At 35.6% G+C, this 15,443-nt stretch overlaps 1 protein-coding gene across 2 annotated transcripts in view; it reads left to right on the top strand.

The window, feature by feature from the left end:
* ATG2B (autophagy related 2B) overlaps positions 1-14,193 on the top strand; it is a 55,652-nt gene extending 41,459 nt beyond the window's left edge. For both annotated transcript variants that reach the window (XM_068400179.1, XM_068400178.1), the window contains exons 33-42: positions 755-949; positions 1,543-1,644; positions 3,195-3,273; positions 4,122-4,326; positions 5,556-5,625; positions 6,590-6,672; positions 7,154-7,275; positions 7,465-7,619; positions 8,659-8,808; positions 9,607-14,193. In XM_068400179.1, the coding sequence (XP_068256280.1) occupies positions 755-949; positions 1,543-1,644; positions 3,195-3,273; positions 4,122-4,326; positions 5,556-5,625; positions 6,590-6,672; positions 7,154-7,275; positions 7,465-7,619; positions 8,659-8,808; positions 9,607-9,837 (1,392 nt within the window). In that variant the 3' untranslated portion in view covers positions 9,838-14,193. The remainder of the gene's footprint in view (positions 1-754; positions 950-1,542; positions 1,645-3,194; positions 3,274-4,121; positions 4,327-5,555; positions 5,626-6,589; positions 6,673-7,153; positions 7,276-7,464; positions 7,620-8,658; positions 8,809-9,606) is intronic.
* Positions 14,194-15,443: the final 1,250 nt, after the last annotated feature.

Genomic DNA, 15,443 nt, shown 5'->3' with positions numbered 1-15,443 from the left:
TAACGCCTCAGCATCTGGCCAGTAGAGGCCACTGTTGTACTTGCTATGTGTGATCTGCTCTGCTTCAGTACTTTGCAGGCAAGGATGCCATGGGGGTTATTGAGATGGAATGATTTGTAGGTAACCGCAGGTCTTTGATTGAAAATGAGAAGTACATCAAGTGATGAGGAAAAAGAGAGAATTCCGCATTCTTTAGAATTTAAGAAAGGTAGTGGATTAGAATTTATATGGACTAAAGTGAGTAAAGAAAAAAGAACCTGAGACTGGAAGAAGCTACTTGAGAAGTCTGTCGGTAGGAAAGAAACCTTACCTTCCTAAGCGTAGAAGGTGAGGAATTCAAGAATTGCCTGGGGCAAGCTTCAACATGATGTAAGAAAAATGTTGGGATTGAGAGGAAAAAAGCAGAGTTGATATTAAAAAGAAAAGCAAAATTTGTTCTTTGTCTAACACTGACTCTTTGTTTTGGCTCAAATTTGCATCCTAAAATACGAACATGTGCAGAAATAGGAATTGGAAGATTTCTACTGCTAGACATGCAAAAAATCTGAATAGTTTTCAGAAATCTTAATATTCCTATAAATTTAAAATAGTAGACAATTTTAAAAATTCTTATGTGTGGTGTGGATTTGTCGTGGGTTTTTTTTGCTTGTCTGTTTGGGTTTTTTTATTTTTATTTTTTTTTATGCAGTATTCTATTCTTACAGGTTATTTTTCACTGAAGCTGATTATGCTGGTTTTCTTTCTTTTTTAAAAGGTGAAATTCCAGCATGAGGTATACCCTCCAGGTGGTGCAGAAGGTGAATCCAGTCTGTTGGAGCAGCCAGTGTCACGGCAGGTTTTTATAGTTCAGGACCTGGAGATTAGAGATCGCTTAGCTACATCACAGATGAATAAATTTCTCTATCTCTACTGCAGTAAGGAGATGCCCAGAAAAGCGCATTCAAACATGGTACAGTTATGGAATATGTTAATTCATTTTAATTGTAGTGGTTGGACTGTCATTGTGGGGTTCGTATAAATTTATTAATCTTGCAGAAGAAGGAACATGAGGTCATGGAACATTAAAGTAATGTAACTTGTTGATAGTTACTTGCTTGACTCCTTGTGGATATTAAAACTGATTAAAACGTCAGTTTGAATATTAGTATGTCAGGTATTAATGGTTTTGAGATTCTGTCAGTTTTAACAAAGTAGGTGTGCAGGACTGCTTTGGTAGCTTTCACATTTTGGTTTTGAACAAACATCTGCTTCTATGAGTATGACCAGACTTTTCACTACACATGCAAAGTTGTAGTTTTATGATACACTGTAGTCTTACTGGTTCTATAAGGGATTTATGAATTTGGTTTTTTTTAGGTTTTCTTATTTTAATTTTCTTTTTTCTAACATCCTATTAAGTCATTTATTCAATACTAGCTTTATAATTGGTAAGGGGAATCAGATTAGTACAGAGGTTTTGCAGTAAATGTTTTTCCTAGCTAGTGTTCTGAGATTTAATAATTGTGAGTTACTACTTTCATTTATCTTGTTGCTTTTTTTCAGTTAACAGTTAAAGCATTACATGTCCGTCCAGAGTCTGGCAGATCCCCACAGGAATGTTGTTTACGTGTTTCACTAATGCCACTTCGCCTCAATATTGATCAGGTTGGTTGTGCCAATGCAAAAAAATAATTTTTTATTTATTTAATGATTTTATATATATTTTTTTTTTTTTTTTTTTTTTACCAGGTACTTGTAGCTGTCATACATGTTTTATGGGGTTGTTGTCTTGGTTTGATACCTTTCTTATTTAGGATCAGTCACACGTATCTTTGGATCTCTGCCTCTTTGTTTATATCCGTGTTAGAACTTGCCTTCTGCTCCAGCTATTACAGAGACTAGGCTTTTTTTTTTTTTAATTTAAAAACTAAGAATATGTATAGACCTGGCTGTTTACTCAGTAATACCAGTTTACCTCCTGAGGCTTCTGATGATCTCAAATGTTTTGAAACCATGACTTTTAAAAAGCATATACTTATCCTTGAATGATCTTGCTTTGTTTGTTCATGAAGTGGCTTTAGTGTTTTTAATTGAAAAAAGTTAATAATTAATCCAGAAGCTGTTCAAACATTAGTTCAAGGGCACTTGATACTTGAGGGCTGCTTCTATACTCTGAAGGCTTTGGTCTTGCTATCAGCTGCAGTGGCATGAAGAACAGAAATGGGAGAAATTGTTTTACTTTATTTAGCAAGCCTTTGTGCAAAGTATTTTTCACATACTCAAGAAACAGTTGGGGTTTTTTTCTCTGCCAGTAGGGAAGCTACTCTTTGTTGAGGCATTGCTTGCTTAATTTGTCATCTGCAGACAGATGTGGTTTTTTTTCCAAGAGTACAGTTAGGAGTTTCATACCTGCCTTCTGTTTCCCTCAACACACATTAGAGACCAGGTTTTCATTTTACTATTAGAAAAATTGAACTCTGTATAGTGTGTAATAATTTCATATAGAAAAATAGCATGGAAATACTGCCATCTAGTGAGGAAGTATGTTCCCTCTTGATTACTTTTCTAAGTTTTCTCTTTTCTACCATAAACAAAATTGAGCTTTACAACTTCTGCAAAATTAACCACAGCTTTCTTGGAAGTACAGCGCTACATGCAGTCATGTTAGAAATTCTTGTTATTACTGCTTAAGCTGTCTGCTTATCAGTTGGAAACAAAAAAGGAAAAGAAAGTCGAGATGTCAATGATAGGATGAACAAGGCACCAGTGTGACACATCTGTCAAAAAGAAAATGGCATGTAATAACTTTAGGACATTAACAGCAGAGATGTTAATGACTTTTAATGAAGCAGTGGCGAGATCTGAACTGGAATAATTTGTCTGACATTGGCAGTGTTAGAGATGTATATAAACTATACTTGCATACCATTTGATTGGAAATCAGATAAAAGTTTATAGCCATTAAAACGCTTGGGTTCTGGAACAGTCTCCAAAATATTATGTGTAGCAGGGGGCAATGATCAAGAGGGTCTTTCTGGTTTCTGTCCTAGATTTCTATGTGGCTTCTGCACATGTTAAAGGATCAAAAACAAGAAATGTGTTTTAATTCATATCCATATAGAAATAAAGAGCTGGAGTAGAAGACAATATTTTTTAAAGAATGGGGCATTTTTTTTTTTTTTTAACCTGCTTGTATTTTTTTTTTTTGACATTAGGATGCCTTGTTTTTCCTGAAGGATTTTTTCACTAGCCTCTCTGCAGAAGTAGAACTCTTAGTTACTCCAGATCCTGAAGGTATACTTTTCAAAAAACTAATATGAAAGTGCTGCTTCTTTCTCCTTTAATGTGTGTACATGTCTACAAGTTCACATGTGAATCTCGTGTGTGTAAAAGAACTTATGTTAGTGACCAAACCCCACCATTAGTAACTAATTTGTTAGAACACAGAAACCTTGGGTATTTTAGTTTTGTATTTTATAAATACCAACAAAGTTCTTCAACACCTGGGATCTCCATTGTATATAAGGTTTCACCAAAACTGGAGCATATTTAATAAGAACTTCTGAAAAAATTGAGTACTGTATATATAATATTAGGAGTTATTATTAGATAAAACTACATTATTTAATACCTCTTGCATAAAAGAGTATGTCTGTCTAATAGCTTGAAGTTGTGGAACCCCTAAAGAAAGGGAGTTCAAGATTATAGAAAAGCAGTACTATGTATGTATACAATTAAAGCAGAACTTCTAATCAACCTCACCATCTGATGCAAAAACCAGTGTATATTGAAAAGCGTATTTTCTCAACCATATTTGTGAGTTTGTTAGCAGCTATACTTCACCTGTTTCTCTTGAGACGTCATACTGAAATGTATAGGTAATGAAGTACTCTGCAATACTGCCATTGAAACTAGATGAATTATTTATACTGATGCATAACCTCAACTTAAGCTTCTTGTAATAATTTCTATTGATAGCTAAGATATTATCTTACTAAGAGAACCTAAGTATTGTCCTGCTAGTAATTGCTATTAATAAGCATTAGAGCTTATTAAGGACACGGTAATTGTATAAACACAATCTTTTTGTAATCATTGTGAAAAATGAGAGTCAGTTTACTGTGTATAACTTCTTATTTTAGTTAAAAAGTCTCCTGGTGCTGAAGTTACGTGTAGTTTGCCCAGGCACGTCAGCAGCCTTAAGGACCCGAGTCCAGTCATTTCTTTCTCATCACACAAACATGCAAATGAAAATGGTAGCATTGATTCTATGGATGTGGTTAATGGAGATGATCATCATTTCTCACAAGAAGTGATGCCATACAGTGATCAGCCAATATTTTTCAGGTAAACTTTCATTACAGAATTTCCAGTGACACACAGCTGTTCTGTTGGATGTTTTAAGAACATGTGATGATAAACTATTCAGACCTTATTACAAGGTGCATTTTTTTGTTTGTTTATTGACTGATTGTGGAAATGAAAGGTATTTATTTTTATCACTGGAAGGTAACTACTGATTTTTTTTATTAACTTTTGCACACTACTGTGCACAAGAAAATAAAATTAATTAAAGCTCTGCCATGTACAGAACCACTAATGAGATGTTTTACGAACAAATAAAAAGAGCAGTCTTTGTACTCTTATCACAGAATCACAGAATCACAGAATCACAGAATGTTAGGGATTGGAAGGGACCTCGAAAGATCATCTAGTCCAATCCCCCTGCCGGGGCAGGATTGCCTAGACCATATCACACAGGAACGCGTCCAGGCGGGTTTTGAATGTCTCCAGAGAAGGAGACTCCACAACCTCTCTGGGCAGCCTGTTCCAGTGTTCAGTCACCCTTACAGTAAAGAAGTTTTTCCTCAAATTTAAGTGGAACCTCCTGTGCTCCAGCTTGCACCCATAATGCCTAACAATGTAAATTAGATCCAATATAACCGGAGATGAGAGTCTATAAAGGAAAAGGATATCATGGGAGAGGTACAAGATTAAAATATCACAAGAGAAGCTTTAATATAATCCTAACTAGGAAGCGATTATAAAAATTGCAGCTTGTTATGCAGAAGTTTTCTTGTGTATTCAGATCATAAGTACCTCTAACAGATATGTGCTTTGGTAAGCAGTGCAGAGCCAAATTATGAGAGAATGACTGTGGTTCTATTTCATCACATACATCACCAACAGAATTTTTTAATAAGTTCCAGCTGCAGGGCTAAATTTTGCCTGCAGAACTATCATTAGCCATACTTTTTTTGTAACTGAAATTCATGCTGTGAAAATTGAGGGAAGATGTTCACCTGCAGGATCAGTAGCACTTTTGCAAGACTGTTAAATTTAACATCTAGTCGAGGTTAACATTTATAATAATAAACCAAGAAAAGCTGCATTTGCCACTGTATTTTGTACAGTTATTCTGAAGTACTAACACAGTAACTAGGGGATTTATGGTTTACAGAAAAGAGTATGGCATCCTATTCCAGGAGGGTGGGAAACCGTGGGTTTCTTTTTGGAAGGATAATTTTATTCCCTTTTCATGTTTCTCACTGTAAAATTTCCTTTGTCTATCCCAGAGAATTTCGTTTTACATCAGAAGTTCCAATACGACTTGATTACCACGGCAAACATGTATCAATGGATCAGGTTTGTGTATAATGCTGATACTGTAGAACAAAAAATTGATGTTGTTTGGCTTTGGTGTGTGTCTCCTCCCCCCCACCATGAGTTGGGTTATATTGTTATACTCCTTACTTGTTACTGATGTGATCTTCAGAAGTGTAGAACACTTTTTTTCTTAGTTTCAATAAAGCTTAACGTTGTTTCACTCTTAATTTGAAAACTAGGGGATGGATCCTCCAGGTATGATTAACTCAGAATAAGACTTGAAAGTCACATTTATCAACTCAGTGACTGGCTGGAAATCTTTTTACACAGCTGTGGTGCCCCTCAAAGGATGATACCGCTCTCTGATGCCAGAATTGTGCATTTTATTTTCTTCCTCATTAATGCCTGAATAAAGTACTGTCTTTTTTTTTTTTTCCTCGTTTCCTCCCCTTGCAGTCTAGTAATGTATGGGCTTCAGTGGCAATGGCAGAATCTAATACGGTTTTAAAAAGATACGGTTTTAAAAATTCCTCATAGTTCTTATTTTAAAATATGTATTGGTTATCATACTAAGTTTGCAGAGCAGACCTCAAAAAATCCTGTTTGCACAACCAGGTTTGCACTCTGGCTGTAAAAGCAGCAACTTCTTGAATTTGCACTGCTGCCAAAGAAATCAAAACATGAAATAGCAGCTTTAGAATGCCTGGAACACACTAGTGCCAGAGCTATGTTTACATAATTTGTTGTATCTTAATATTTCTGAAGAAGCCCTCTTGTATCCAGACATTTTTCTTAGAGTAGCCAATTAAGGCAGATTCCACCTCTTGCAAGTTTTCTTGTAACATAATTCATAGCGCTGTAACGAGTAGCATTTGGGAGACTGGGGGAGAATCGATTTAGACAGAAATACCTGCAATAAGAGTTGACATGATGAAATTATTTCTCACCTACAGATTGTACAGAATAAGTAAACTCATGTGATAACAAAATATTTCACTTACAGGGGACACTAGCTGGGATTCTTATTGGGCTCGCTCAGTTAAACTGCTCAGAATTAAAGCTGAAGAGACTTTGTTACAGACATGGGTAAGTACTGAATTGTAAATTAATATTGCTATTGCAAATTGAACAAGTTTATCGTGAATAACTGAATGTAGCAAGCAAACAGCAAATTCTCTGATAAGATGCACTTCCAAAATCCAAGACACTTTTTGACTTTACAGATCTTTCTTGATTCTAGTTTTTGTCAAATAAATAGATGTTCTTCTTAAACACTGTATTCAGGATGGTATTTAATATATGTGCTAGTCTCGGTGCTAAACTCTCTTAATTTTAGTTGTATGTTTATTTCCTATTGAACTGGATGTGATTATGCAGTCTTGAAACTTCTGTTTTATGAAGCACATACACATGAAATGCTTGGGTTAGCCAATGGCAACAAAAGTCACACTTGAGAACAGCTTTCCTTTTGTTTAAATGACATCTTTGTTTACTTCAGTGAATAATGCATTTGTCTTATTAGGAATTGTATGTTGTAAAAAAATATTAATAATTTTATTTACTTTAGTTTGTTAGGTGTGGATAAATTGTTCTCCTATGCAATCAGTGAATGGCTTAATGATATAAAGAAAAACCAGCTACCTGGAATTTTGGGAGGAGTAGGGCCTATGCATTCGCTAGTGCAGTTAGGTAAGTTAATTCTTATTTCTATTCAGTCACATATGGCAGTTTGGTTTAAAAAAAAACCCCAACCAATCAAACCCCAACAAGCCCCCCAGCCCTCCCCAGACAATGTGGACACTTGTTCTCAGTTCCTCTCAAGGCATTCTGATTATCTAAGATAACTTTCTAACTGGGGTATTCTGTCTTCATTTTCAGTCCAAGGTCTGAAAGACTTGGTATGGTTACCAATAGAGCAGTACCGCAAGGATGGCCGTATTGTAAGAGGCTTTCAAAGAGGAGCAGCTTCTTTTGGTACTTCCACTGCAATGGCAGCACTGGAGCTAACAAACAGAATGGTTCAGACTATACAGGTATAGTGTATTACTTCTGGAGTTAGACATAAAATGAGAAGTGCTGCTAGTAAGTGCTCTATATTAAGCTAATATCTTAATGCTATATATTTAAGGTTGGGAGCGTGTCTTAAAAAAAACAGCTTTATAAATAGGAAAGCAGAGACTGGGCAAAGCTTGCAGCATTCTGTGATGTGAGAACTATGGCATCAAATGCAATGGTTAGAAAATTGTGTTAAAATATTGCTGGACACCCAGGCTGTTACATGTTTGTTAATGTCTGTGATGTATTACAGTGTAGAGTTTAATACTAAAATACTCAGCTGCACTAAAAAAATTACTGATACTAAGAAAGATGAGTTCTTCGTACATGTGTATTTTCCAGTAATAGATTGGTAACTTTTTTCAAAATGTCAGCTTATCTGTGCTTATTTAAAAAAAAAAACCAAACCAAAACAAAACCACAACCAACACAAAACCAACCAAACAGAAAGAAAATGCTAATTGTGTTGATGTACATGAAGTCTATAGAGCTTTCTGGATTTAACCCTAAAGTAATCTTGGATTAAAGTGTTAATAAATTTATGTTCCTAAATGTAAAATACATAATGAAAATACACTCTTATCATCTAATTTTGCAAAAATTGTGTAAGTGCCTAAGCTTGAAAATATATAGTAAAAAAAAAAAGTGGTATTATTCACGAGTGGAATTATGTGTATGCTTGTGTGTTTGTAAGAAAAACATAACGGTGATGGAATGTTTCTGTCTTGAGCATTTTGTACAGATTAGAGGATGCCTTTGAAGGAATGGCCATTAGAGGGGGGAAAAAAACCCTACCAAAACCTACAACATTCATTCTTTCATTATGGAACTTAATGTATAGTTACAGCTGCACCTATTCCGGAAGTTCTTGTACAAAACCTTAATCTGATGTAAATGCATATTATTTGTGGAACTATAATTCTTTTATTTCAATTATGTCACCCTGTTAGTACTTTAAATTTGTGGTCGGATGCTATAAGACTACTTATATATTTTGCATTCGCTCTTGATCTTCAGGCAGCTGCAGAAACTGCATATGACATGGTATCACCAGGGCCTACTTTTATTGAAGCAAAAAAGATCAAACGATTCCCTCGCCATCGTTTAGCTCATCAGCCAGTAGACCTACGGGAAGGTGTAGCCAAAGCATACAGTGTAGTAAAAGAGGTGAGTGCAAAAGTAGTTGTCCTTAACCGAACTTAAGAATTATTTCCTAAGACAGCAAATAAAATATCAGATGCTACTTTAAGCTGACCAAATGAAGAAAGGGGATTTAAGTTTTGAACAAGACTGCCTTCATTAGTAATCATAAACCAACAGAAACCTTCTATGGAGAAATCAGAGCAGCAGAAATAAACTAAGATATTATGCAGATATGTGTGAATAGGACTTCAGTGGTCTACAGTTGTGACGGTTTAAAGTAATTCTGAGACATGTAAACCTGATTTCACGCCCCGCGTCGTCCATCCTTCCCTTCCCCCCACCAGTTACTGTTAATTCTGAGGTTGTTAAGAATTTAAGCATAATGCTGGATTTAAAACAAGTGAAAGCTCTCTTTACCATGACAGTGTATTAAAAATTAGAATGCTGACCTGTTTTTATTGTACTCTTTGTATTGTACTTTCAGTTAGTTGCACCTGATATCATGTCTAGGAAGTTAGGTCTTGGCTGGGGAGTTTTCGTTAAATTCTGTCATTTTTGAATAGCTCACAGTACCCCACAGCTTCTTCCCTTATGCACAAAAAGGACCACCAGAAGTTACAGATGAAAATATTTCATGTAAGTTCATAGTAGTGTTATTTTAAGCCTCATTAGAAGAACTAAATAATATTTCTTTCAGTATAGTTGTACTACAGTTATAATACAAATGACAAGACAAATGCTGAGCAGTTTAAGTTTCCCTTAAAATTAGGAGAGGTTGCTTTTTCTTTTTCAATGTAACTAATTCCTGTTAATTTTTCAAAGGGGATTACGGACACAGCCCAAACCATCTATGAGACTGCTGCTCGTGAGCATGAAAACAGAGGAGTAACTGGAGCAGTGGGAGGAGTCCTCCGCCAAATTCCACCAACTGTGGTGAAGCCTTTCATTGTTGCAACAGAGGCAACCTCAAATGTTCTAGGTGGGATGAGAAACCAGATCAGGCCAGATGTGCGTCAAGAAGAGTCTCAGAAGTGGCGCCTTGGGGAGGATTGAGATGGTGAATTTGGCTCAGCAGGCAGGTAGCAAGGCTGGAAATGCAGAAGATTGTCCCACTGGCAGCTTTAGATGGAGCTCACTTTTTGTCATGCTCATCTCAGGAACAAATGTGGTTTTCAACTATTATTAGCAAAACATCCAACCAAAAATATTTATGAAGTGAAAAGCAAATTGGTACTTGCTTATACTGTGTGTTACCAATGCATTTGGGAGATAGTGCCAAAATGTCGCGAAGCATGCGCTGCCAACTCAGACGTGCTTGCTCTATTCCATTTACCAGATTTTTTTCTTGGTAGATTTAACATCTGAAGCAGTAGCCTATATGGTGAAACTAAGTATATTTTAAAGATGTTTTATGAGCATAGTCAAAGAACTGTCTTCAATAAAGGGCTCTGCAGATGCTCTTCACAGGCTAAAGGGTAAAAGCTTTCATTTGGGACGTGAGACATGGAGGCTGTGTAATACAGAAGCAGATAAGATAATACCGTTTAGTGGTCATAAGCATTGCTTTTAGCGTGGCACTTAGAGCAAGGGCAAGCTTGATAACCATTCAGAATTTAGATTCAGTGTTGATACACCTATGAACAGGATTTTTTTCTAAATATTAAATACCTACTTTTGTAGGTATTTGAAGAACCTGAATGTTGCAGAAATGTTCTGTTGTGTTGCACTTTAAAGGATGTGGCCTGTATATTGTGCTTTTTTATAGTGTGAATAAAATGTAATGTGCATTATCCTTTATGTGGTTTAGAAGCTTACACAAATTATTGAAAAGAGCATCATTTGATGATGATCCTACAGAAAAGTGTCTTAAATTTGTTTAAACTACTCATTATGTGTAAAAACACTTTTGTCTCTGTTTCACTAATTACAGTGCTAAAAATAACTATTCTTCAGGAAAACAGCAGTTAAATATTGTGGCCAAGAGTTCTTTGTAAGAATGAGAAATCCTAAGTAAAGTAAAAACAAATTATTTCATAATATCATAGTTAAAATTCTATACAGACTTTATTTGAATAATCTGTTTTTATTTGAAGTTCATATTGTTGCAAAGTTGCTGCTCTCACAATTTAAATTGTGCGTCGTCAGTTATTTGACAGTGAGTATTTGGGGTCATTTAATTTGAACTGGGGATGGGTGAAAGGATTTTAAGGAAAAAAAAAAATACAACAAAACTTCAGAAATCAAAGTTGGTACTGACATTATTTACAGTTTAATAGGTGACCAGGGTCTTCACAGAGCTTTATTAAGCAACTGACATTGTGCCATTTCTGGGCAGTTAAAAGGCTCAGCACTAGCTGTGCAGGAATAAACTTTTTTTTCCTTGTATTAGCAAAAACTGGAGGATTAAAAAGTAAGGACTATTCTGAATAGAAAAAGACTCATTTTGAATTTCAACAACTTAACGCTTTGGATGACTAGCCATAATGTAAGTTTGTTGTGGTCTAGTGCTTGTCATAAGTGAAAATCCTGCAAATATGCTACATGGGAAGTCTCCACTGAAAGAGGGCGATCAGATGCTTTTGATCACACTTCAGTCTCTAAGGGTGATAAGGAAGTAGTTTCCCTCTCTTTTATTTAATACCTGCTGCTAGCAAAGACTTTGCTGATGGGCCTTACAGAACAGATAGGAGTGTATGAAGGAAAATAGTTATTGCTTGTTCATCCTGATATTATACTAGCTATTCATGAACACCAAAGAATCTAGCTGGAGGGTAAATGATTTGAAAATATCCCCTCTGCTGGGAAGGCGTCTGTGGTCTGCTTTATTATTTTTCATAAAACAAAACTCCAGTTACAAACAAATTCTTGCATTGGGTGACAGGTGATGTTACAAAGTGTTGTTTTCATTCACTGGAATCATCTAAGTTGTGGTATGCTTTGAAGACCTGGTTATTTCAGTTAAACAACTTGCTGTAAGCAGGAGATGCTTTTGAGAGGAAGAACACTTGCAGATTTAATGACATGAAATATTTCCCTGCAGCAATAAAAATACTTGCTGCAGTTCATACTCTGTCCAGTAATTAGAGAGCTCTGCTTTAGTGAGAGCTCAAAGCTTGAGCATTTTGCACAGGAATGAGTTCCACGTCTGCAATTTGGCACCTCCTGAATGCCTTCTCAAGAAGTGGTGATGAGTTGATGCAAGTACACAGACACAGAATGTTAGGGATTGGAAGGGACCTCGAAAGATCATCTAGTCCAATCCCCCTGCCGGAGCAGGATAAGTAAGTAGCAATGCATCATTTTAATTTGCAGTTACCATACTGTGTAATTTCGGCTGGTCCAGTTCATCCAGTTAATTGGAGTATACTGTAATAGTATAAATCTACATATTTTCTTCCTTTTTGACATTGCTGAAAAGGAGCAGTGGCATTCCAGTGTTCATTTCATTTTCAGTTCTGTCATGATCTGATTGTACTGCAAAGCAATTAGAATATATTTTTATATGAGGGCATGCTGTCAAGGTAAAACGTTTTTATAGAGTGTCTCTCATTGTCAGCAATACAGATTGTACAAATTTATTAAACTTCACTTTTCACTATGTAAACCCTTGCATTTACTGCTTGCACTTTATTGAGCCTCTGGTGAAATTGATTTGAATTTTTTTTCCAATATTTTATTTTTACAAGCAGTTTCTTAATTTTTGGATGTATATTCTGCATTGGTTTTCAGTTGTAACATGATCTTGCAGTGTTTGAAATGTTTAAAAAAACCCAAAATCCACAAAACTCACCAAACTAGTCTTTGCATTAGGACCTTGTTTTCAAAATGCGTCTTGTATGGAGCAGCTTGTGTTTTAAATCAAAAAGTATATATCGTGTATGAGAAGGGATCCATCAAATGCTCTGCTCAATACTGTAAGAGTTTTCAGGCACTTAAAGAAATACACAAAATGAGATTTGACTCTGGACATATTTCCTGGAAATGGAAGCCTATGGATACATTTTACTGTATTCTCCGCTAGCACAAGATGTGCAAAAACACTGTTGTACTTGAATTTTCCACTGAAATCAGTTGCTATAGATACTAGCACTCTTCATATGTGTAGTGAGTGTAAACTGGCACAGTCCATGTTTAATGTTCAAATTCTCTAATGTTGAACTGACTAACGCTACAACTGCTACTACTATTACTTAGTCCAATACTGTCCTGATAGACAGAACTGTCATCCTGGCTTTTCTTAAGCATCCTGGCATTTCAAGTAATACATTGCTGAGTGCCTGGGAAGTACCTGAAAAAAGACAGCCATCTTTTCAAAACAAAACAAAAACGATGCTTCATAAGAATTTTAGCAGTGACTGAGAGCAACAAATCATCACATCCATGCAAAGGCAGCTTCCATTTTCTTTCCAATATCTGTTGACAGTTCCTAAATACCGCAGCTTTTTAGCAATGCAGTGTGCCCTATCCGTACTGGCCTAATGATAAGCGTTAGGTCAGTCACCAGTGAGTTCATATGAGCTTAAGGGATGTGTCTGTTCTTATTTTCTCATCAAGTGGTTGATTGTGAACATGCATTGCTTGCTTTCCTTTACAGTTGCTTAATTGAGTTGCCAAGAAAGGTTTCTTAATAAACCAAAAAGCTGTTAAATGGTTATGAACAAGACACTCTTGCTGAACATGATCCATATACCTGCAAATGTGATACTGATTTTACTTTAAATATTGAAGTGTATGCATTTTGTAAAACAGTGAAATCCAAGAATTTGTTTAGAGTAGTTAAATACTTCTAAATCTTTTAAATATCCTAAATCTCACAGCAATATAAGCATTGTCAGAAAAGGTGTTGGTGTTTGTCAGTTTGGACCCATAGCATGCATAGTTCTCTCAGTCTCCAGGCCTCATGATTTTAAGCTTTTGACAACTGTTTTAAGTTGCTCTACGTGCTGAATCTTGTTTACAATTAAAAAATTAGATACTACCAATTAAGTACATAAATACAAATCATGCATTTGTACTGGATTTCTTAATAATAAGGTAGCTCAGACAGAAACACAGCAATTTGTGTATATGTTTGTGTATATTTTTTACATTTTTGCATTTATAGTAGTTTTGTGGTATAGTTTGTACATGGTTTGCTAGTGTAAAGAATATAGTCTCATGAAATAGAAACCACTGTTGAAGGGAATTCACTATTTCAACTTGAGTTATTTTGCTTAAAGTTCTTGTCCCCTCAGTATGTCTTTGAGAATTATTTTTGACCATAATTTATATGGCACCAAAAGTGTATATTTTAGCTTATTAAAATGCTGAAAAGCCTGAGTGCAAATAGGTTGTCCTGTTAATTATGTTGAATGGAAAAAACACAAATTTGTAACAACACATAAATAAATATCTTAATTTGTTCCTTGAGTTGGTTTTCTCTACCTATGAATATAACTAATATAGAAAACAATCTCTGAAAATAACAGAGTTAACTGTTAAAGCTTTTTACATACCTGGCTATACAGCTGTACCTCGAAAATTTAAAAAGTTTTATACTGGGAAAAAAAAAAAGAAAGCTTTAAAATTGTACAGAGGTCAAAAGCTAGGAAGAAAATTAACCTGGCTGATATAACTTAACCCACTTCTGCATCAACAAAGCACTTGTTAACTGTTTGATGACATGCTGTGTCTCCCATAGGCCTGTTGCCACGTTTAGTTACTATGTCTTTCTTACCTCCACATTCACTGGAGATTTTAAAGCTTATAATCAATTATAATTAATTCCTTTCAGGATGCTTTTATGATGCCCACTTCACAGGCATTTAGTTACAAGCATCTGAAAAGAGATCTTAGAAGGCTGAGTACTGGGTAGTAATAAATACTGGTGGCAGTGCCAGATACCTGAATAATAAGACACACATGACAGGTGTAAATAATTTTCTATTGTGTTCTGTAATATTCTTATAGCTTAGGGAAAAAAAAAAGTCACTGTATAATGCCTGGATACCTATTCTGTCAAACAGTAGCCCTTCATTTCAGAGGAAGCTGACTCCCACCCTGTGCAGCTCTTCCCCTTTTTTTAAGCAAGACCTCATGTGAATTAACATTCAACTTCAGTATTTTTATTTAAAAGCTCTTAATTTTTTTTCTTTATTTACGGAAGTTCTGTATAAGCAGAGAGAGAGGCACTTTTTTCTTTGCAAGCAAGGTGGACAAGTTTCTTCTCAGCTTTTCTAAACATTGCTCATGAAAGTGATCAAGGATATTTGAACAAATAGAACCACATTTCCTCTGGACCACAGAGGATAAATAGGGAACAACTTGGAATTAGTCCTTGATCATCCCAGGAAAGTATGAAAAGTTAGAGGAATCTTTCATTTGTACCAAATGCTTTATTTTGTAGATCAAAAGTGGTAAAATTACAAACTCCTCTGATTTGCAGTCTGTGCTTCCCTGGATTTTTGAGGCTCATCTGTCACTTGCAAGAAAACAGCTACATAAAAACTACACGTGTGTGTTTGTGGTTCTCTGAATTTTAAGTCTGCCATAATTCAAGCTTGTATCTGCAAAACTAGTACGTGGATGGCCAGAATACCAGGCTTCATTTTGCTCAGATGAGCCCTAGAGAGATGATGCAGGATGGCACAAGCTGGAATCACAACCCAAGGAAAGTGTCA

Source organism: Nyctibius grandis, chromosome 4, assembly GCF_013368605.1.
Source record: "Nyctibius grandis isolate bNycGra1 chromosome 4, bNycGra1.pri, whole genome shotgun sequence".
Lineage (NCBI taxonomy): Eukaryota > Metazoa > Chordata > Aves > Nyctibiiformes > Nyctibiidae > Nyctibius > Nyctibius grandis.
The sequence above is the reverse complement of the archived record's forward strand: the minus strand, read 5'-3'. Positions and strand labels throughout refer to the sequence as shown.